The sequence below is a fragment of the Batrachochytrium dendrobatidis genome (assembly GCF_000203795.2).
Source record: "Batrachochytrium dendrobatidis JAM81 unplaced genomic scaffold BATDEscaffold_10, whole genome shotgun sequence".
Taxonomy (NCBI): Eukaryota; Fungi; Chytridiomycota; class Chytridiomycetes; order Rhizophydiales; genus Batrachochytrium; species Batrachochytrium dendrobatidis.
Genome location: NW_006281108.1, coordinates 289,246 through 312,622, shown reverse-complemented (window position 1 = coordinate 312,622; position 23,377 = coordinate 289,246). Strand labels below are relative to the sequence as shown.

General features: G+C 40.9%; 6 protein-coding genes across 6 annotated transcripts; 2 read left to right on the top strand and 4 right to left on the bottom strand.

Moving 5' to 3' along the window:
• Positions 1-1,762: 1,762 nt before the first annotated feature.
• On the top strand, positions 1,763-2,337 carry BATDEDRAFT_6608 (uncharacterized protein; the record flags this gene model as incomplete). Its single annotated transcript, XM_006680538.1, has 3 exons — positions 1,763-1,883; positions 1,947-2,069; positions 2,186-2,337. Coding segments are annotated over 3 exons (396 nt in total), but the record flags the coding sequence as incomplete, so codon positions are not given.
• Positions 2,338-3,459: 1,122 nt separating this feature from the next.
• BATDEDRAFT_90660 (uncharacterized protein) lies at positions 3,460-4,972 on the bottom strand (the record flags this gene model as incomplete). The annotated part of the gene is made up of 3 exons (XM_006680789.1): positions 3,460-4,154; positions 4,220-4,560; positions 4,635-4,972. The coding sequence occupies 3 exons, from the start codon at positions 4,970-4,972 to the stop codon at positions 3,460-3,462; spliced, it is 1,374 nt and encodes a 457-aa protein (XP_006680852.1).
• A 2,347-nt stretch (positions 4,973-7,319) lies between these two features.
• Positions 7,320-9,110, bottom strand: BATDEDRAFT_90659 (uncharacterized protein; the record flags this gene model as incomplete). The annotated part of the gene is made up of 2 exons (XM_006680788.1): positions 7,320-7,377; positions 7,687-9,110. The coding sequence occupies 2 exons, from the start codon at positions 9,108-9,110 to the stop codon at positions 7,320-7,322; spliced, it is 1,482 nt and encodes a 493-aa protein (XP_006680851.1).
• Positions 9,111-10,204: 1,094 nt separating this feature from the next.
• Positions 10,205-10,955, bottom strand: BATDEDRAFT_5146 (uncharacterized protein; the record flags this gene model as incomplete). Its single annotated transcript, XM_006680535.1, has 4 exons — positions 10,205-10,324; positions 10,423-10,588; positions 10,654-10,757; positions 10,827-10,955. Coding segments are annotated over 4 exons (519 nt in total), but the record flags the coding sequence as incomplete, so codon positions are not given.
• Positions 10,956-11,581: 626 nt separating this feature from the next.
• Positions 11,582-19,092, top strand: BATDEDRAFT_35641 (uncharacterized protein). Its single transcript, XM_006680714.1, has 6 exons — positions 11,582-11,927; positions 12,096-12,242; positions 12,353-13,615; positions 13,655-17,005; positions 17,099-17,349; positions 17,436-19,092. Exons 1-6 carry the CDS (start codon positions 11,664-11,666, stop codon positions 19,012-19,014), a joined length of 6,855 nt encoding a protein of 2,284 aa, XP_006680777.1. The 5' UTR covers positions 11,582-11,663; the 3' UTR covers positions 19,015-19,092.
• Positions 19,093-21,546: 2,454 nt separating this feature from the next.
• On the bottom strand, positions 21,547-22,506 carry BATDEDRAFT_37237 (uncharacterized protein; the record flags this gene model as incomplete). The annotated part of the gene is made up of 2 exons (XM_006680742.1): positions 22,143-22,506; positions 21,547-22,066 (listed from the first exon to the last, which is right to left on the bottom strand). Coding segments are annotated over exons 1-2 (813 nt in total), but the record flags the coding sequence as incomplete, so codon positions are not given.
• Between the last annotated feature and the right edge of the window lie 871 nt (positions 22,507-23,377).

The window sequence follows — 23,377 nt, the reverse complement described above, 5'->3', positions numbered from 1 at the left end:
AGTGTCCGTGGGATCTGGATATTATGCAGAGCTTATCTCCAGAATAAGTACAGCTGTTTGATCACACATGTGCCAACAATGGCAAGATATAAAAGTAAGACTTGAAGTTCAACTGCGTAGTATCGATTGGCATTCTGCTATAAGCCAATAACGCTAAAACGATAACTCCAGATATATGCACACATGAATACATCACGCAATAAGGAGTGGTTATGAATGCAACAGCCAATCCATTGTAGTATAGAACCATCTTTTGCAAGAATAGTATCCAGAGCATATAAAATACATGGTTACAAATGGTAGAATTACACAGAAGCTCAATAATCAATGAACGCTATCGCTCCGACAAGATATTGCTAGACTCCGCTCGTATGCAAAAGCAAGCCCAAGTTGGCATATATCTGACCCATAACACGTTTGTTTTCAGTACTACACATAGCAACACTTGCTCATTGCAATACTAGATTGATTGTACCATGAGCAGCGTGACTGAGCCTTTGCCTAATAGAACACGCTGTCAGCCATCAATCAGCAAGAGTCGCAATAGTCCATGTACATTCTACTCACAAAGCAGAACCAGTGTAAAGAGCAAGAAGCCAACTACACGCAATCAGTCGATGATATATGATTATCAACAATCATTCACAACTCTTGGCATGCATGCCGATACTAACAGTCGCCATTTACCCCATGCTCCGTCTGAGCCAATTGGTTATGAACAGCCGAGCATGACTAGACCCCAGCTGTCGGCAGACATATCTGATACAACACAAGAATATCCCTCAATGCCATTAGGCACATCTCAATTGCAAACAGCCATGACAGTTCCTAATTCCACATCTGCTTCATCGGCCATCTGCATCAAGAGCTTTGCAAGAATTCCCCAAGAATCCTCCAATGACTCGATAAGCAGCCACAGCACAACGACCCTTAGTAGCCACACATCTGACACCAACATTGCCTTGGCTCCGTCCATCTTCCAGCATCCCGCACTGTGTGATAATACCGGCCTTGTTTCACCTCCCATGTCTGGCGATTGTGATGGTGTAGGAGTATTCGCAGATGATAGCAGGTAATGTTTAAACTATTTTATGAGCCAGTCAAGTCTGCTTCCAACTGGCAGCAAACTATTGGTATTGATGTTTTTGATTAAACTCGACCATTTTTATCCTCCTTTACCCTGAGCATGAATCAAATTGACAATTTAAACCTACTCTGCCTATGAATTTGATTTGATAGTCATCAACAGGATTCTTATTTGGACTCGATTGCCATGAATAAAACCACTAGCTCCAACTACCATTCGCCAATTGAATACCACACTGCTTTGGATATTTTTTCTCCATTGCAGTACTCACTCTTGTCGTCCACATCATCGCTCATCCACTCTGATGCTGCCACTGCAATAGAAAAACTCACTCCTCCCACTCCAGCTCACCCACATTTTGCTCTCAACAATACTATGCGATCGCATACTGCTACTCCAATTGCAAATGCTCACACCTCTACAGCCCGCAGCACAATGCATCAGCAGCAATGTAATGGGCATGCACAGCCACTTGGCATGTCCATTACACCTACTGCATCGAACTTCACTACACGATATAGCGATCACAAACAGCATCAGGCTCAAACGAATTACTGGGCTCGTACTTTATCTGAAACGGGGTTGAATGATTCATTCGCGTCATTTACCTCGTTAAGACCATTAATGCAACGACGTGTTTGTGTGGACGGACGACATCAAATGATATTTCGTTCGATAGACGAAAACACAATTGCTGACCTGCGTATTTTAAATTTATCCGTATTACCTGTAACATATAATGATCAATTTTATAAGGATGTCATTCAGACTCATTCAGTTGAAATGAGCTGCTTAGGTGAGTTGTTGATTGTAGTACCATGAAACGCTTGCAAAATACTTTCTAAACTATTCAATATAGCTTATTTAAATGGACAGGCAGTTGGTGGCATTACATGCCGCAAAGAAGCCTGTTCCGATTCACTATTTCGTGTATATATTATGACTCTTAGTGTCTTGGCACCGTACAGACGACTCAAAATAGGTATGTTTTTGAATCATTTCCAGCACACTATTTTATTCAGTGCATTTGTAGTAACCTGTCTAGTTGCAATGATTGCACTATTTTGTTGATACATGTTTAAATGCGCTCCATGCTAGGTTCGATGCTTCTTGATACAATCATGAACAACATAAAGCATGACTGTACTTTAGACCACCTGTGTCTTCATGTTCAAACCACTAACGAGCAGGCGTTGGGATTTTACGGTCGCAACGGATTCCATATTCATTCGCGATTAGATGGATACTATGGACGGAACAAGGGCGTAGAACCACCTCATGCGTATTTTCTTTGCAGAAAACTGAAGCACCATACGGACACATGTAATACAGATATAGAAGGTGCAAGGTGTAAGCGAGATACAATGCTCGCGCTGCCTAAAATCTACGTTAATCATGGATACAATGAAACGGAATTATTTTGAATCTAAACCTTGTGCAATATTTAATCATTAAATATTGTATAGATCCATACTTTTTGACATTTATTTTGATGGGCTACTAGTAGACTTGATCTAGACCATTGCTATCTACTTTAGCATTACATACATGATTTACTATACACCGGCAAGTATTTTAGTAATACTTTATCAATCAAGCTAGCGACATGATTGACCTTTTCAAGATCTCCGAGACTGTATTGGCTCTTTAGCTAGTCGACTACTTTCAAACCCATCATATCTTTTATAAACCTGTTACCAAGTAGCTGATTAGAGCCTTGTAGCCACAATTCAAAGAACCATGTAGTTGATAGATCACGCTCAAGTTAAACTATGCAACACGCACCCATAGATAGGGTCTAGATCACTCTATTTTGATGATAGATTTGAACTGGCCAACAAGGAGATGCAATGAACAATGCAGTTTTGCTTGCTGATTGGGTCGGCGTTTTTGAATACGATCTGTGAACAAGTAGTTGGCACTTTTAGTGTATCGAAAGCAAGGTTGTGCTTTTGATTCCATGACGCATGGAGATGAGTTTAGCCCTATCGCGTATCTACGTAATGTGGCAGAAACATAGATTTGACCGAGTTGGAATACCGATTTCAAGCATGCTTTGCATTCATACCCATTCTGTCAATAAGCGTACATCAGGTGTACCGTTGGTTAGTTCAGCCCTTTTCTTATTGCATCAGCCAAGCGTAGTCCGCTAACCGTATACACATAAAGTTGCTGAGACTACCAAGCTAGATGAATGACGATTCAATCGGATGCTTTACAGTGTAATCAACATTGCAGCTTTCTGTATCGGGTTGAACAATTCACCGAATCTGAACCCAACCCAAGACGAGGTCATGTCAACCTGCTCCACCACAAACTCATTCAAACAAGATGACCATTGCAATAAAAAGTATATATTTAACATGGCTAAACTACACTGCCTGTTTAAAGGCATCTCCAAATATGTCGTGCAGCTTTTGAACAAACTGATACTCTTCTTCAAACTCTGATTCGGAGACAGAGTGGTATCCCATACTTGGACCTGTAAACTCGAGAGATACAGGAGACTGGTATTGGGTAGCATTGCTATTGACAAAATGAATAAAGGCGCAGTTCATATCTTCTCGATGATGGTTTTCAACTTTCTGCTCTGGACTCATTTTCAACTGTTGACTCATGGATTCGCCTATACGAGGGGGGCAGCGAAGCCTTTTTCGATCATCACGATCAGATGTCTTTGGAGTGATGCCCTGCTCTATACCATATGCGTATTTGTCCACAGCAGAAGCAATTCTCTTGGCAGCAATGATCATTTGAACCGTAGACTTGAAAGAAATCGGGCTTCTAGGCATAAGCTGTCTACTAGACTTTGAGGGAGACTGATTGGGTCGAACAGAATTCGAGTAAATATAGCAGAACGGAGTAGATCCAGTTGTGCTCAGTGACATGGATACAGTGGGATCTTTGAGAGTATTGGAAACTGAAAGCAATTCAAGACTGTCAGTGACGTTTACATTTTTCCCATCTGGTAGTTGACCAAAGTAGGTATTGGCCAATTTGGGATATCGCTTTTGCCATAGACTCCAGATACGATCAACATTTGCGTGGTGGAGATAAAAGATGGGATCTAAAACCAAAATCAAATCAGTTCAACTCGGCTCGATTCTCGGAATAAAGTCAATATTTAATTACCATGAGCACTAATTATTACTTCGGACATTGAGCCACCGACTCCTACATGCACAACGGCATGAGGTCCAAACTCCAACGACGTTGAAAATTCTGAAAAGTTGTGACTGGAAGAAATAATCTGATGAACACTTTCGGGAGAGTAGTAACTAGAATAGGTTGTGAGTTGAGAAATTGTACGCGAAATACAAACGGTTTCTGGAACAGTGATGGTGTAGTTTACAAACGGGCCGTCAATAAGACAGTGTGTATCAGTAGATGGGTCACCATCTGTACCAAAGGCCTTGTCACCCCACACTGGAGCACGTTCAGGAGCTTGAGAATCTACCGTCCAGTCCCAGAATCTATGATGTAACAAGATGGTCAGGGAAATGAACAATTCAATGGAGAATCCACGTTATAGATCAGTTAAACTTACGGAAGAAATCCTTTGTAGTTGCATTCAGTTTTCAAAGAAACCTCGTATGCATGGAGAAACACTCGATGCCACGGAAGAAACGATGCAGATTGATGAACAGTATTCATCATTTGAAAGTGCAACCATCCAAAATCAGCGTGTCGGCTTTGAGTACGATTGTCAGTATAAATACTAGGTTTGTTCATCATGCAGACAACAGCTTGAATATAGTCGTGCTGCTGCGTGGAGTTTAATTCACGCCATTCCGACCGAACACTAGGTGTAGTGCAGGTGTTGTTTAATGGTGCACCAATAACCAGAAGCGCATTGAACGCAGCAACAGAAAGCCAAAACAACATTGAGAAGAGAATTAAATACGATGAACCACTGCATCTCAACCAAGAAACTCAAAGGCTTTATATACTCAAAATAGGAAGCAGTTCAACATGATGCATGAAGCTCGTGCAATTACTTGGCATGGGCTTTGGACAAGATATTCTTGAAAAAAAGAACAAATCATTCATTGCCTCATCCATGAGCCACTTGATGCGTAGAGGTGGCTAAAATCTGATTAGCTGAATAGAATGACTTTACACGGATGGCACAAATAATGGCTTGAGTTAATTAGAGATCAAAAATCTATTATTCCAAGAGTTGAAGATTTCACTGCCAAAGCTCTTGGCCCACAGCCGGACTAACAGATCGATATCAATGGTCATGCTTATAATGAGATGCTGAACGAATGGAGGTTTAGATCAAACAAGCACGTATTGCTGCAAAGAGTAGACTACGTTGCCAATGGTTTGAACCCACAGCCAAACTAATAAGATCGGTATCAATATAGCTGTGCTTATAATGAATGGCTGTACAGTGGAGTATTAAACAAGTCAATGCTCTAAACTCGATCAAATCAATACCAATGCAGCTATGCTTACAACCAACGATTGAATAAAGTGGTTTAAGCAGGCAAATATTGAATTACTGCTAAAATCAATCTATGCTTTAAACTCGATCAAATCAGCAGATCGATATCAATACGATTGTTGTTTACAATAAACGGCTGTACAGTGGTTTATTAAATGAGTAAATGTTGAATCATTGTAAGCATCAATCAACCCATCCAACTCGACTAGTTTTAGTGATAATCATATTTATTTATAGTATATAAAAGCAGTGCTAGAGTCAAAAACATGCATGAGGACTCAACCAAAATCCGAGCATGACCTGCAATCAAAATGGGTTGCACTTTATCAAGCATACCAGACTGGGAATTTAATTGACCTCATACATGCATAAACTTCAAGATGACTTCAACATGTCAGACAGGGCCATCCACCCTTCCTGGCCAGACTGCCACAAGGGCAAGTCCAGCAATCAGGAGTAGTCTTCAACCAAGACAAATCGAACAACTAGCATCTTCTTCAAATGAAAAAAACCCCAATTGTCACAAAATGTCCTGCACTTCCCCTTGAGTGGTTGTCCTTCGTCTCATCATCCATGTTGTTAAGTGTAGCTCTTTTGAAAAAGCTAGTATAGTACAACGAACTCTACATATGATCCTGAAGAGTTGGTCGACTGGGGAAAATCTGACTCGCCTGCTGTTTGGTTCTTTTATAGTTGTTGACGTGTTGGAAAATAAGCATCGGAGTGTTTTACAATCTAGCCAATCATTGCTGATGCAGCAGTTGTAGGGTGAATGCTGATTGGCTGCGTGTGTATTGGAATATAGGCACTATGCGTTGGATTTCTTTTGTCTGATTGCTATCAGGCGATAGCAGGTGTCAATCGTAAATCAAGCCACTGATGTATTTGATTTGATTCAAAATAGACTATGACATGGCATGGATCGATGATACTAGTACAATATAATAAAAACAAACAGTAATACACCAAAAGTGATTTGATGTATTACCAATAGTTTACAGCTTTATCCACGTAAAATAAACACTAGATAAGACAAAGTGCATAACAAACATTCAGTCCTATAAAATAATGATTTACATTAAATCTACTAAACAGCATCGTGTTATGAATTGTTTGACAAGGTTGGGTGATATTGATTGTAGTGATTGGCATGGAAACAACAGTTGCAGTCCTGGCATGTCCAATATTTATTTTTTGAGCTAGAACGCGAACGCATCCGAGTTTTTAGAATACAACAATGAAAAGGTCATTCCAAACTATAATTTGACTGTGAGCATCATATATGGACATTGTATTTATTGAAAAACTATAAATAAAAACTAAAGCAGTCAATTTCTAGTAGGAAGGCACAGTGAATATTTAACATGGTTTATTCCAAAATGATACAAAAATATTCCATTTTATGCAAACAATTATCAAAGGTAAAAATATATATCTAGTAAATTTTACAGAGACATGTGCTCCCTTAGCTCAGTGGTAGAGCGTGCGGCTTTTAACCGCAAGGCCGTGGGTTCGACACCCACAGGGAGCTCATTTTTGTTTTGTCGCCAGTTTATTTTTACATGCGTGACTTGTTTTTTACATCTAGTAACAAGGAATAAGGATATTTATATCTCGACCCACTTTTGTCATCTTTTGATAGTACCAAGTAGACTGTTGCAGCACTTTAACAGCGTGAATCTTTTGTTTGTAAATGGCACGATTGTTCTAGATGGCTTAAACCGTAGGTGGAATGTTGGGGATTGTGTCAGACCTAAACCAAATGAGTGACGTTGTCCTGAATCAATTGTGAGGAGCAACCGATTGTCGCTGTAGTAAAAGACACGATCGGTAGATGCTCCTACTATTCAAATCAACACTATACCGATATAATAAAACACCATACAAGTAGCAGGTTAGCATACTCGGCAACAAGTATTGCTATTTTGACAAAAATATTAAATATTTATTATATACACGAATTCAAACCACACTGCCAAAACCATTGGACAAGTTATAAGCATGGGGTTTTGATTCAACTCTAGCTCTTAGTCTTGCACTAAAAATATGATGTTCAATATTTATATCTGGGTATTTTTTTTGAATAAACCCTACTGTTGTATCGAGTGCATTTGGCTCGAATTTAATTACACACACCAGCAATGCATACCAAAATTCTATGCCTACAGGCGTCTGAGAAGCTCCGATTTCCATGGCATATTCTATTGCTCCATTTACATCATTGGAGTTATAGTATGCCCACAGAACAAGTATATAAGCATTTTCCATTACCCCGTCGATTTGTTCCAGTTCAACGAGAATACGTCGTGCCGACAAGATATCTGGAATGATGGCGTATCCGGACAACAGATCAGAAAGAACTCGATAAGGTGAGAGGGTAAAATGCAAAGAATCGACACGAACTTGGTCCATAACGGCTAGATGGGTAGCAGGACCAAGCATTTTGACCATGGCTAAACTGCCTCGCCTAGAGATGTGTGTGGATCGTGCCAGTTGCTTATAGAGTTTCCACATGGATTGAGCATCACCCATTCCAGCATAGGCAATCAGTTTTTCTATACGAATCGTGTCGTTGATTTGAATTCCAGCTGCCTTCATCTCATCCACAAGCCTCATAACTTGATCAAACTCGCCCTCTCCATTCGCCAAACTCATTTGAAATCGATACAATTTCTGATTCAAAACTCCACCAAGGTTCTTAAAGTGAGATATGTATGCTTTAACCATATCCAAGCACTTGCGTGATGAAAAGTACTGTGTGATAATAGCGATGGTGTTTGCATTCATTTCAAGACCAGCTCCTTGCATCTTATCCAGGACCGAAAACATGCCTGCCTCATTTCCCTTGAGAGCATACGCATCTATTAAAGAATTGTAGTCGAATGTAGATTGTTTAAAAAGTGTAAGTTGAGCGAAATAGTCCAGACCTGCCGGTTCATTGTCGCTAAAAATGTATGCCCGACACATTGCTCGAAGCAATGATGGATCCGTTTGCGAGTAGCCTCGTTTCACTAATGTGCTATAAACTGATGCAATTTGATCTGGTTCACCCATTTGGCCATAGATTTCCAGAGCAATCAAAAGGGTATCGTATTCCAAGATAATGTTGTTGGAATGCATGAAAGCAAGACTGGAGTATATTTGCACAATACGCTCAGACAATGGCGGTGGTGTAGGTAAATTACTTTTGTTATAGTAGTAACCAGTGATGAGAAGGGTATAGTGCTGAATGGGCAAGTTTGCCAACAATGCTGGATTCGTTTGCTGGATCTTGATCATGAGGCTGATGGCTGCCTTGAACCGGCCTTGCTGTAGAGATTGCAGAAATGTGTCCAAAGGTGATGGTATTTGCAGACTCGGATTGTTTGTAGAATGTAGCACAGTTGCAGTAGGTTCTTTATGTGCTGCTGCACGACGAAGACTAGGTCGAGGAAGTCGAGGTTGATATGCACTGGCATTAGTTTTGGATACTGATGACATGCAAGCATAATTCAGTTTTTTAGTAGATGGAGTTTGTGGTAATGAAGCTGTAGAAGCTGCAGATGAAAAGTAGTAATGTCTGGTGCAAGTCATGCTTTTTATGCAAAAGGCTTTAGTTGAGTCTCTATATGCATGAGCTTTGTATCCATATCGATAGCTAGACCAAAACAGTGTTTTTAGCTCATATCCTTTTGGCTTCATTCAATTCTGCAGCTGTATTCATGTAAAATGAAATTCCAAATAAAAATGTTGAAATACAAAGTCAATCTTATAAAACAATCATTCCCACCACATATGACTATGCCAAAAGACAATCTCAACTCAAAACTATACACTGATTGCGTGTGAATTATATAATGAATATTGTATTTGAAAGAATAGAAAGTGCCATAAATATTTAATCATTATTCAAGGCAGTTTCCATGTATCAATATCCCCAAAACCAATTAAAAATGAAATAAAAGTATAATCTATTTTCGCTTTTTAAGAGCTTCGAAGCGTTTGGCAAGCTGATCAAAGTCAGGAGTCTCATCGCTGATATCAGGCATATTTGAGCTAGATGAATTGCTATTTACCGTATTAGATATATCATGAACTGGAGGTGTTGCAGGAAAGGCCGGTAGCTAAATATACATGGCAAGTGTGAGTGAATGCACTGTTGTGGATATATGTAATTCATTTATAATTCAAAACAACCAGATTCGATTGTCAGATTAAAAATAATAAAATTAAATACATACTTGCTGGAGTTGTCCATAAAAATATCCAGGTTCTTGATGTGGAGGTTGACCCGGAAACACTTGCATTGAAGGGTTGTTGTACTGCATAGGAGAAGTTGCTTGCTGATACACCTGCTGTTGTTGTAGGGGTGGAGCTATCGTCGGCATAGATGAGTTTCCATACTGCATTGGCACTTGCATGGGATAATTTTCTGCCATAGGAGCTCTCTCCAAGATAGGTTGCTGAACGTATACTTGATTAAACTGGCCAGGATCGTATATAGCACCAGTCTGAACAGTTGCCGCGTGTTGTTGTATGGCAGGTTCGCGAGTCATTGTCATTTGACGAAACACTTGACCTGGTTGAGCTGGAGGATATTTTATGTCAGGTTCATTAGACTGGTATTCGGGTTTCTGAAACTCGTTCAGCTCTAAAGCTGGTGGTAAGGGTAATACTGTTTTCATTACAATCGGTGAAGGTGGAGCAATTGGCGGTTCCCAATTCACGTTGTAGGCACCAGCAATTGTGACCAGATATTGATCAACAAGCTTTCGATCTGGTGTCTGTGCCTTTAGTTTTTGTACAATCTAAAATCAATCCAGCAAACAAGTTTAGTCCAGTTTAATATCATAATCGCACAACTTGTGTTGAATTGCAAGATCAGGTTGAAGATAAAGCATATTACCCTGTCATTTACTCGGTAACCAAAGTTTTCCATGGCAGCACTACCAAAATCCTTGCCATATTTGCTAACGAGTTGGTCGCGCACAAAGTGAAGTTCCTTGATATCGATACGAGGTGCAGCATAGATGATGGTGTTGACAGCTTCTGCAATGCCTGGGTCGCAAGTTCTATGAAATCATGAACATTAGATTGAAAGTTGGTCTTGAACAACACGATTGATTCCAATCCTTACTTCATGGACTCTACAATACCGAATCGAGCCAGTAAAGTTTCAGTATAGAGTTCAATCAGCTCCAATGCTTCGATGAAATAGTCATCATGAATAATATGCTCTACCTTGATCAAATCATTGGTTAGTGATTCAGATTTGATCAAGAATTGTAATTAAAAACAATCTACACTCACTCTGACCCTTGCGCTCTCTTCCTTGCCTTTTTCCAAAAGCAAGGCTATTTCCTTGCGAGCCTGCTGATTTATGGATGCTTTCTTTTGCTGCACAAGTTTAAGCCTATTGAGAGCTACTTTGAGTTGAACCTAGACTCGAATAGTATTAGCCACATGAATGCAATAATGCCGAGTATCAACAGTAAAACTTGATGCGATACATGCATGGTTTTAACATGAAACCATTCAATCATTTGAGAAGCAAAGCAGATTTGAATTCAAGACTATCAACCTTTGTCTTGTTGGCGTTGAAACCAATAGTAGGAAATTGAACATTCATGTTTGAATATCTGGTAAAAAACACAATTTTTGGATTCAACATTTACAGCGTTTACAACGTATTCACATAAAATATTCGCATTGCAAGTTTGATAAAAAAAACCAAGTTTAAAACAAGTTTGTATAATACGATAAACACAGTCTTTATTGTATACTATTTAGAAATGGATTGTTTTAAACATCAGTTATTGATTGAGATGCAGTTCAAACCAGTACAAGACAACAACAGTCGGAGTCCAACACGAGCAAATACACTTACAACAGCATGAATCTCAACGTGTGAACACAGCGTTGAGTTGCTGGTCGGAGAATGCATGACAATAGTAATGGGCGGAGTGTTCAATCCACGCGGATTTGAAGGTCGTTTTGAATAACTTTGAGTTGACCATTTAAACCTATTATTGCATTCAGCTACGATCAACTCATCACCACTGTACAACGATCTCTTGTTCTACTTGCTATTTTTAACTTAATCGCTGTTATACTTTTGCTTTGGTTGTCATAGCCCAAGTGTCTCACATGTTGCTACTACACTTGGCTGCTGCCTTTTCTATTCTAACAGCCAGTTTCACCCTGGCTGTTCCAAATACTGTCCTAGGAAATAGTCTTGCTGATTTGTATGACAGACGAACTATCCCATTCCAGAACACTCCTTTCCCTGCAACTCTGTCTGCTGCTCAGACTCGGGGCTCAATCGTTCATGAATTGGACAATGACGTTGGTGTATTTACTTCCAAGTTGGATAGTATTCCTGCTCGCATGTTTTACTTTGAAAACTCAGAGGTTAGTTGTCTGCTATTATCATGACTGAAACATGTAGTTTCTGTCTTGGTAATACAAGATTATACCAGAAACATCTCTCATGTCGCTTTATCCCTATTGATCTTTGTCAAGTTTACATATCAAGACTTGATCTAACCTTTTTTGTAACTTGTCATTTCATATCCAAAGCATGTCCTACTGCAAGAAAGTGGTCCATTGGGTTCGGTTTGGCATTCTAGCAACGAGGGAAAAACTTGGGAAAAGGCCAATGGTATTTCTGCAGAAGTATCTGGCTCATCTGTTCTTATTCAACACATGCATGCCAAGGAAACCACAGTAGGTTTTACACATCATCGAGCCTTGCTCATCATCACATTTATTTCTTTCGTGTGCTGATCCGTCACCAATTAATTCTTCATATATTGACGATTCCAATGTATAATTAGGCTATTTTGCTTACACGCCAAAAGAAACACTATATTACAACCGATCGTGGTGTGTCTTGGAGACCATTTAGCACAGATCTTTTAAATGCCAATAATCTGGCCAATTCTCTCTCTTTTCATGCCACTAAACCATCCTACATAATGTACCGCGGTCGAAAATGCATCACCGAGAAAGGTGAGGTATCGTGTCGAGAAGACACATACTATACCACTGACAGTTTTCAAACTATAAAATTGCTATTGCCATGGACTTCTGATTGTGTTTGGGCACAAAATGTTAATCCTAAAGCCACTGAACTGGTAAACACTGTTTTATGCACTGAATGGCCCGTCAATGAGCAGTATGGAAGAGTGGATGTCAAGAACCCTACCAAACTGCAGTTGGTCAAAAGTGATACGTTTTTTGCCGATGGAACCAAGAGTATTGTAGCTTCAAATATGCCAATTGTTGGCATTTCTCATGAATGGCTTATGGCAGTAAGCGGTTCTGAATCCAATATTGATGTTCACTTGAGTACATCCAAGGATGGGAGTACTTTTGTTAAAGCTATATTTCCGCAAACTAAATTCAGAGCACAGGTGGGATATACTATTTTGGAATCGTCCGCCGATTCGCTCTTTGTCGATGTTCTTTTTTCAGACCCAAAAACATATCTACCATTGCCCTTTGGAACCATGTACAAGTCGGACTCGGATGGCACATACTTTATCAAATCGCTCGACTATACAAATAGAGATCTGTCTCGCGGACAAGTGGATTTTGAGCGCATCAAATCCCCTATTTTTGATGGAATTTTGATGGCTAATATCGTTTCCAATTGGCGTGAGATTGCTGATCGCACTGCTTCTACCAAATGGCTTGCATCTGTGATTTCATTTGATAACGGTGCAAGATGGCAGCCTTTGAAACCACCTTCGTTGGACATTGATGGCAAGGCTTGGGGATGCACACCCTCGACTGCTGCTGGTTCAAAATGCTCACTGCATCTTCACTCGACTACCTCTTATCGCAATATTGGCAGTGTTTATTCTACCCAATCTGCTCCAGGTATCTTGATTGGTGTTGGATCCGTCGGAGCCATCCTACAGGATTATGCACTCTGCGACACATTCATGTCAGACGATGCAGGACTAACGTGGAAAATGGTGATGCGCGGACCTGCCAAATTTGAGATTCTTGATATGGGTGCTGTGATTGTCCTAGTTCCTGATATTCCCCAGTCTGACAAAGTGCTATACACATGGAACCGCGGCAAAACTTGGGTAACTCTACCATTGACCATAAATGATAAACCGTGGCAGCCCCTTGTCACTCTGTTAGATCCAAGCTCAACATCACAACGGATGTTGCTGATCGCGAATGAGTTTGGAGGACAGTATGGTTCCACCACCATATTTCAACTTGATTTTGAACATTTACAAAAACGCAAATGCAATATGAATCCAGACTCTCCAGAAAAAAGTGAAGATTTTGAACTTTGGACACCTCGCAGCTCCGTAGATTCAAAAACGGCCGAGTGTTTGCTGGGAAAAACTATCGGATACTATCGTGTTCGTGCTGATGCGAATTGCTTTATTGGAGATAAATTCAAGAACCCTATTTCTGTAACATCCATTTGTTCTTGCTCAGATGCCGACTACGAGTGTGATATCGAGTTTGAACCTTCCGTTTCTTCAACTGCACTGGTTTGTTCTCATACTGGGCCGCTTCGTGATCAGCCGCTTGGTTGCAAAGAAGGTGAAAAGTATATGGGCAGATCTGGGTATCGCAAGATTCCCGGCGATGTGTGCACCAACGGAGATCAGAGCAAGACTAAGCCAGTAGAGCGTACATGTGGTAAAATTACTAGAGGAGGTCCTGGAGGCCCAGTAGTCAGACCTCCTTCCGCCAACAGACCTGTATCTCATGTGTCAACTATATCAGAGCGTATCGATCAGATTGCTTATTTGAAAGAAACTACTATTGTTTTTGCGCTCACTCATACTGGCCAAATTTGGCGCAGTGCTGATGATGGTGTCACTTGGGTTCTCTCTTATGTACACAGCGCTTTACTTCAAAATAAGCAAGTCCTTCGCGTTGCTTTTCACGAGTCCAATCACAAGCGTACATTCATTTTTACCAATGACCAGATCTTTGTTTCTGATAATGCATTGGATGATGCCAATCACGACATCAAGCTGCTGGCTGTTCCCGAGCCCTATAATGTTTTTGGCATCAAAATCATAGACTTTCACCCAGACGAGCCGGATTGGTATGTTTACGTTGCTGGTGGACAAAAATGTGGTTTAGATCCAACTACTTGCCACACCACAACTTATATGACCAAAGATGCCGGCAAGACATTTACTCAGATAGACACATGGAGCAACAAGTGTTTGTGGGCTCGTGATTTTGGATTCAAAGACAAAAGCCTTGCTGTGGATGCCATTATTTGCTCTACTTTTAAATACAAAGACGGCCGTGTTTCACAAGATGAGTTGCGCAGCAATCTTTCATCCAGATCAAATAACCCTGCTCATCTTGTTCTCCTCACCAATAACGGCCAATCAGAGCTTGTAGTTGTTGATGCAGATGTGTTTGACTTTTTTGTTGTGGATGGCATCATGCTTGTGGATACTATCATTGATGGTTCGCATGCTTCTACTGGATCTCTGACCAGCAAGTTGATGGTTTCAACGGACGCTCAGCAATTTATTGAAACCAAGTTTCCACCAGGAGTTTCGGTTTCCCATAGCCGGTTTACTATTCTTGAATCAACTACCGGTGGTGTGTTTTTGGATGCCGAGATGACAGCTGTCGACAATGGTCGATCAGGAGTAATGTTCAAATCCAACGAAAATGGCGAGTATTTTTCAAAGGTTTTGGGCAAAACTCATCGCAGCGATCGTGGCCGTGTTGATTTTGAGAAAATCAATGAGATACCTGGTATAATCATAACCAATGTAGTATTTGGACCTCTGGGCCAGAAGGAAGCAATTCAGACCCGAATGTCATTTGATGATGGATCAAGCTGGACATCTCTTGTTGCTCCCGAGGTTGACTCCACTGGTGCTCGGATCGTGTGTACGTCTGATCCTAGTGCTCAAAAGTGTAACCTGCATCTGCATGGAATTACCTCTATGACTTCTACGTTTGGGCTAAGTATCTCACACTCATCCAAGGGTGCGGCTGGCCTATTAATTGGTGTAGGCAATGCTGGAGATCAACTCCTTGCTTACAATCTTGGGAATGTATTTATTTCGCGTGATGCTGGACGCAGTTGGATCGAAGTGCGCAAAGATGCTCACAAATGGGCTATTGCTGATTATGGCGGTTTGATTGTTCTTGTAAATGATGAGAAGCCGGTGGATACACTGTTTTATTCTTGGGATTTTGGAACCACATGGGCTGAACATAAATTCTCTGACCGTTCTGTTCGTATTGAAGATGTTACTACGCGCCAGGGAGCTGAATCGCGCAAAGTAGTTATTACTGGCCACTATATTTCATCTCAAACGGATGCGTCCAGCAGTTCCGATGAACTAGCAACGGCTCTCATATCAGTAGACTTTGAAAAACTGTTTTCACGCAAATGTGATCTCAATGCCGATTTTGAGATGTGGTATCCTGGTAGCCTGCCTGGTTCAACTGATAACAAGCGATGCTTTTTTGGAGAAGAGGCTATTTATCGCAGACGTAAATCGGATGCTGTTTGCTATGTTGGTGCAGGCTTTGAGCATGTTGTTGCTGACAAGAAGACGTGTGAATGCGCTGACGTTGATTATGAATGCGATTTCAACTTTTTCCGTAACGATGCTGGCACGTGTAGTTTGTATTCAACCAATCCTGACCAGCCCATGAACTGTCCTCTTGGAACAACATACAAAGGCTCATCAGGATATCGCAAAATTTCTCTCTCGCGCTGCAAGGGAGGCAAGGATCTTACCGGAAAGATAGATCGTGAGTGCAGTGTGCCAGGATCTGTAACTGGTCAAGTTTCTGTTACTGCGCACTTGCTTGCTACTGAAATTGACGATTTCTACTACTTTAATCAAACTGAGACCATTGTTGCCAAAGATACACAGCATGTACTGTATATTTCACGAGATCAGGGCAAAACATGGGCTACGGATCCATTTGTTACCAATGCAGGTCAAATTTTGGCAATTATGAATGATCGATTTCACCCACATCGTGCTTTCTTTATGACCGTTGGAGAAAACAAACTGTTGTATACTAATGACAATGCAAAGTCATTTGCGCAGCTATCCACTCCTTTGGCGACCAATTGGAACTTTGTTTCCAATTTTCTTACTCCACATCCCACAGATGAATCTGCCCTGTTGTACATTGGCGTTTCAGATTGCGCTGCTGATCCCAACGCTTGCCATGCTGAAGCTCATGTTACATTTGATTTTGGGAAATCATGGACACTACTGACCAAGTATGTTCATACATGTAAGTGGATGTCTTCTACACCTAGTGGATTTCATTCTACGTTTGACAGAGGTGTTGTGTGCTCGACGTATGTAAACCCACAAGGAGATCAACGCAATTTAATTGCAATGGAACTCGTGAAATTTGAAGATGCACGCAAAGGTGGAAGTGATCGTCAAGTCTTGTTTCGTACTTCTGGATTTGCCATCTATGATGAATATATGGTTGCTGCTGTAGTGAGTTGACTGCTTTCAAGAGTTTAAACAAGTCGTTTGAAAAAACGTGAATTGTAAAAGACATACTAACTCTGAATGATTGAATATTTATAGCCTAGCGCAGAAACTCGTGAGGTATCTATTCAGGTGTCGTTGGATGGTGCACATTGGGCGGAAGCGTATTTTCCCGACAAATATCTTGTTCGAGCTGGGTACACTGTTTTGCAAAGCAACACTGGATCTGCGTTTATTCATGTTATTGAAAGTGCGGCTCCGGGTCGTGAGCACGGCACATTGATGAAGAGTAACTGGAATGGCACTTTCTATACCGAGTTGCTGGTTGGTGTCAATCAGAATAGAGCTGGGTAAGAATCATGCTTTTATTTCATTCAGCACAAGGCGGAACCCAAGTATAATGATTTTTAACTTGAACATGTATTGGTTATACTAGATATGTCGACTTTGAAAAGGTTGAGGGCATCCGAGGATCGATTATTGTCAATCAAGTTTCCAATATCATGGAGATGAATCGAGGTGATCCCAAAAAACTGCAAACCAAGATGAGCTTTGATGATGGCTATACATGGAATTACCTTGCTGCACCAAAGCTTGATTCGAACCACAATACATATGACTGTGGATCTGAATGTTATCTTCACTTGCATGCATACACTGAACGACATGATCAGCGCGATCTTTTTTCATCATCTGGCTCGGTAGGATTCATGATGGGCGTGGGCAATGTTGGTAGTTATCTCAAAGACTTTACCGATGGTGATACATTCATCACGCACGACGGTGGTCGTACATGGACCGAGATTGTCAAGGAAGCGCATATGTTCGAGTTTGGTGATCATGGCGGTATAATTGTTCTTGTAAACGATGAGGTATATACAGATACGATCAAGTATTCGGTTGATGGCGGTTTGACTATTCATCAAATACGGATTGGTGATATTGCTGGTGTTGGCAGTGGTGGGAAAATCCGGGTATCTAATATTTTAACCGATCCCAGCGGCACGACAAGCAAAATGGTTGTCATGGGCAAACTGCGTGATGGCGCCAACGCTAGTGTGTCTTTTGCTACCTTGCATCTGGACTTTGATACGATCTGGCCCCGTAAGTGCGTCATTAATCACGACAATCCCAGTAAAAGCGATTACGAAGGATGGAATCCATCTTTGCTTCAACCTGGTGGTGGTTGTCTTTTTGGCTCCAATACAACCTATTACAGACGTAAACTTGATCGAGAATGCATGGTTGGTCAAGCGTTCCAAGATTTAGCTGCAGATGTTCAATACTGTGACTGTCAGATGCCAGATTTTGAATGTGCTGCTGGATACCATAGCCAAAATAATCAATGCGTGCCGGATCCCCAAACCGTTGCGGCAGGAGAAACGTGCAGTTCTGCTGGTATTCTTCAAGGATACCGACAAAAGAGAATCTCGCAATGCATCAATGCAGACAAGGTTCTTCCTCCTACTTCACATTGTGTCAGTGTGGGATATGCTTCTTCGCTGTGGTCATGGTTGTGGATGATTCTGGTGGCTCTGGGCATTGCTGGGTTGTGTATTTGGGCTGTAGCCTATTCAAGAACACATGGCGGATTTGCTTTCTTGAATAGATCGTCGTTTCGTCGCAGTAGCTACGGACCAGTACAGCTTCCGTTGGATACTGATGAGGCTGGCCACAGATCTACTTCATCCATGTTTTCGCCAGCCAATCTCGGTGAAAATATTGGTACCGGTATACGTACACTAGGACTTATTGTTATTGACTCGCTTGTTGGAAGCGTGGTTGTTGCCCACAAAGCTTACGACTGGGTTCGAACGAGATTAACACGAGCTCAAGGATACACGACTGTAAGAACTACAGTTGCTGGACGGTTTAGTTTTGATGATGCTCAGCAAAATAGCGGCGGGTATCGGGATGTTAATGCCAGTAATACTCCTGCGCATCATGTTATTGATGATGATGATGCGTTGGATTTGGACTGGGGTGATGAAAATGATGGCTCACGGCATCCTTAGCATGTGTCACTATAATTCTCCAGTCTTTGTACCATCTTTCTAGCAGTTTGAATTGCCAATAAACTTTTTGCTTACCAACAAGGTTTTTATAACTGCAATGAAATTGTATCAGATTTAAATGGGTTTGTTTTTGATAAACTGAAGATCGATATCAATACAATTGCTGTTTACAATAAACGGCTGTACAGTGGTTTATACAAGTGAATATTAAATCATTAAACAATCAACCCAACCCATCCAACTCGACTAGTTTTAGTGATAATCATATTTATTTATAGTATATAAAAGCAGTGCTAGAGTCAAAAACATGCATGAGGACTCAACCAAAATCCGAGCATGACCTGCAATCAAAATGGGTTGCACTTTATCAAGCATACCAGACTGGGAATTTAATTGACCTCATACATGCATAAACTTCAAGATGACTTCAACATGTCAGACAGGGCCATCCACCCTTCCTGGCCAGACTGCCACAAGGGCAAGTCCAGCAATCAGGAGTAGTCTTCAACCAAGACAAATCGAACAATTAGCATTCTCTTCAAATGAAAAAAACCCCAATTGTCACAAAATGTCCTGCACTTCCCCTTGAGTGGTTGTCCTTCGTCTCATCATCCATGTTGTTAAGTGTAGCTCTTTTGAAAAAGCTAGTATAGTACAACGAACTCTACATATGATCCTGAAGAGTTGGTCGACTGGGGAAAATCTGACTCGCCTGCTGTTTGGTTCTTTTATAGTTGTTGACGTGTTGGAAAATAAGCATCGGAGTGTTTTACAATCCAGCCAATCATTGCTGATGCAGCAGTTGTAGGGTGAATGCTGATTGGCTGCGTGTGTATTGGAATATAGGCACTATGCGTTGGATTTCTTTTGTCTGATTGCTATCAGGCGATAGCAGGTGTCAATCGTAAATCAAGCCACTGATGTATTTGATTTGATTCAAAATAGACTATGACATGACATGGATCGATGATACTAGTACAATATAATAAAAACAAACAGTAATACACCAAAAGTGATTTGATGTATTACCAATAGTTTATAGCTTTATCCACGTGAGTTGGAACACTTGTATTATCTTGCAATACCTTTTGCTTTGGAATAAACAATGGCTGGATAGTCATTGTGCTTTGCTATTACAAATCAACTGCTTCATTAGATCTAGCAACCATTATACGGTGTTCGCAATCAAATTAGCTTTGAATTGACATGGTTTTGATTTGGCATAGCCATACATTGTATGATCACCCTATTTGAAACCAGATTCATACATTGCAATCCAGGTATTGGGGTTTGGTGTTGTCAACCAAGCTCTTGTATTTTAATCTCAGATATGTCTGCGCTCTAGTTCAAGAAACCAACATTGCGCATTTCGGGAGCAACTGTTGTTTCTATGCCAATCATTTAATGTTTATTTGTAATGTTCATTTGAAGTTTGAAGTGGAACAAGTTTGGGATATACTGGAACAGGTGGGTGCTGCTTGAACATTTTCCGGTATTTCTGTAGCAAAATAAGTATGGCACAGAAAGGTCCATGCGCTTAGACACTCAATGTTGCTCAGTAAAATCAACAATCGTCTCATGAGATTGACTGTTTATTATGTATCTTGACACTTTATTTAATCTCATTTTACGAGTACAGCGGTAAAGTGCGGACAAAATAATGTTGAAAAAATCAAACAGTTGCCGGGTATTTTATGGAAAAACAACATAGTAGACATGTAAAAAAGATTTGGTCAAATGTAGCTGATTTGGATTGCGGAATAAAATCAACTGAAAAAGCTTATTTGATTTAAACACCATCTAAACATTCAAGTGTATAAACCTTGAATTGATGTGTCATGATTTGCTGTTACTAATAAAAGTCCAGTAAGTCGTTTGACTCTTTGCAGTAAAAATGTACAGTCGAGCCTTTGCTACTTGAAATGGCCAGCAAAAGATCGTCATCATCACCAACAGTAATCATCGAGTCTGGATCATCTTCATCCGGATAAGAAATCTGAGCCAGTGTGTTAATTCCTTGTTTGGAACAAACAATGTCACCAAATGTAGCCAAGTCGATGTCTCGAGCCATGTTTATAGCAAATGTACGTCCCTCAAAGTGAATCTTGGCTTTAAACATATCTGGATTCTTTTCTCTCGAAGTTGTGGATCTACCCAAACTGGATGAGAATGATTTATCAGCGTAATCGAATGGAAATTCTGTAGCATTAGGGTTTTTAGAGCGTTGTGAATACTGTTGAGCTACAGGTGATGTTAGACGATCGGGATCGGTGTTGCTACGAGGTAAAGATCTCTGTAAAGTAGATGCATCTCGATTATAGCGATCAATAGTGGATGTGGTAGAATTGGATCGCCCGATAAAGCCAAGATCGTTTTCCATGATGGGATTGGCAGAAAGTTGTCTGCGAGTTGATGGTCGAGGTAAAAAGTTGGTGTTGTCTGCTGGTCGACTCTGAGATCTGCTGATGGTAGAAGAGCTGCCTTTTTCAGGCAGTGAAGATGCTCGAGATCTTGGCGGCGGGATTGTTTGCGAAGCAGACAAGGGAGATCGGTCAGTTGGAGACTGTGGAATGGCAGTAGACACACTGGCTAGTGTGGGACGACGAAGAATGGTGAGTGCAACAGCAGGTTTGCCGTCATCGCCTTTTGGATAGTCAAGAGTGGAGTCGGATAGAGCAGGGTTCAAAATGGCAGCACCGGTAAACCCAGCAAACGACTCATTCTCATCGGTAGTGATAACCACCTTTGCGTCCTTCATGAATGAGCGTTGATCCAGATTCTTTACCTTGCATTCGGGCACTTCAAAAATAGCCTCATATGGCACAGTAAACAGTGTAATATCGTTGATACCACCCCTAGCGGCAGAAGCAATGATGGCCTGATGGTCGGCAGATCTTGCACATTTTTGGGCAGCTGCAATCCCTTGTACGCCACGGGCATTATCAGCCGACATAAAGGCGCACATGGCTTTGTTGAAATGCACTTCGCATCTGTAGAGTCGGTATTTGAGTCCGAGTTGGGCATAGTCAATGTAGTCATTTTCTCTTAAAAGCTATACAATGCAAAATGCAGAAATACGTCAATATGCGGTTGACCGTGGCTGACAAGGCTGCATTCATGCAACTCACCTCAAACAGTTTATTATAGCACCGTTCAGCCCTGGAGTAATCCTCCAGCATAAAGTAGGCATATGCCTTTTGTAAGAAAGCTACAGCCAAAAACGGATCAGAAGCTAGTGCACTCGAGTACAGCATATCAGCCGAGGCATGGTCATTGAAGCGAGTATAGATCATTCCGACATTGAATGCAACTTTGGATAATGAGGTGATGGGCTCAAAATGAAGGAGAGCAGTTTCTAGGTCACCCTGTTTGTAAGCCTTGGCACCATCAATCCATAACTGCAATTCTTCTTTTGTAGACATGGGTAACAACAACTGCAAAACAAATCTTTTTAAAGGTTAAAATTATCGACAAAATGTTTAGAATTCAAAAGTCCAAAATGGTGAAAATTGAGTTAGCATGATTACCCATATATGGATTATAAATCAAGTGCCCCAAACTATAGCAGACGCGCCTCTTGCTGGTTTCGTTTGTTGCGCCAATAAAGCAAATTCGCCTGCCTGTGTGCTGACTGTATCGGCGCCATTTTGTGAAATTTTGCTTGATTCTTGCAGCTTGAACACGCCTGTCTGTCTGTTTATAATACCAAGCGCCACCATCGTGATTTGTATGAGGCGTAGCAATCTATCAGCCAGCTTCATTCACAGTCATATTCATGTAAAATGAGATTAAATAAAGTGTCAAGATACATAATAAACAGTCAATCTCATGAGACGATTGTTGATTTTACTGAGCAACATTGAGTGTCTAAGCGCATGGACCTTTCTGCGCCATACTTATTTTGCTACAGAAATACCGGAAAATGTTCAAGCAGCACCCACCTGTTCCAGTATATCCCAAACTTGTTCCACTTCAAACTTCAAATGAACATTACAAGTAAACATTAAATGATTGGCATAGAAACAACAGTTGCTCCCGAAATGCGCAATGCTGGTTTCTTGAACTAGAGCGCAAACATATCTGAGATTAGAATACAAGAGCTTGGTTGACAACACCAAACCCCAATACCTGGATTGCAATGTATGAATCTGGTTTCAAATAGGGTGATCATACAATGTATGGCTATGCCAAATCAAAACCATGTCAATTCAAAGCTAATTTGATTGCGAACACCGTATAATGGTTGCTAGATCTAATGAAGCAGTTGATTTGTAATAGCAAAGCACAATGACTATCCAGCCATTGTTTATTCCAAAGCAAAAGGTATTGCAAGATAATACAAGTGTTCCAATTCACGTGAATA

Coding starts and splice junctions, on each gene's coding strand:
- BATDEDRAFT_35641 (XM_006680714.1), top strand. CDS start 11,664: ATGTTGCTACTACACTTGGCTGCTGCCTTTTCTATTCTAACAGCCAGT. Junction 11,928..12,095: donor TTTACTTTGAAAACTCAGAG/GTTAGTTGTCTG, acceptor TCATATCCAAAG/CATGTCCTACTGCAAGAAAG. Junction 12,243..12,352: donor TGCATGCCAAGGAAACCACA/GTAGGTTTTACA, acceptor ATGTATAATTAG/GCTATTTTGCTTACACGCCA.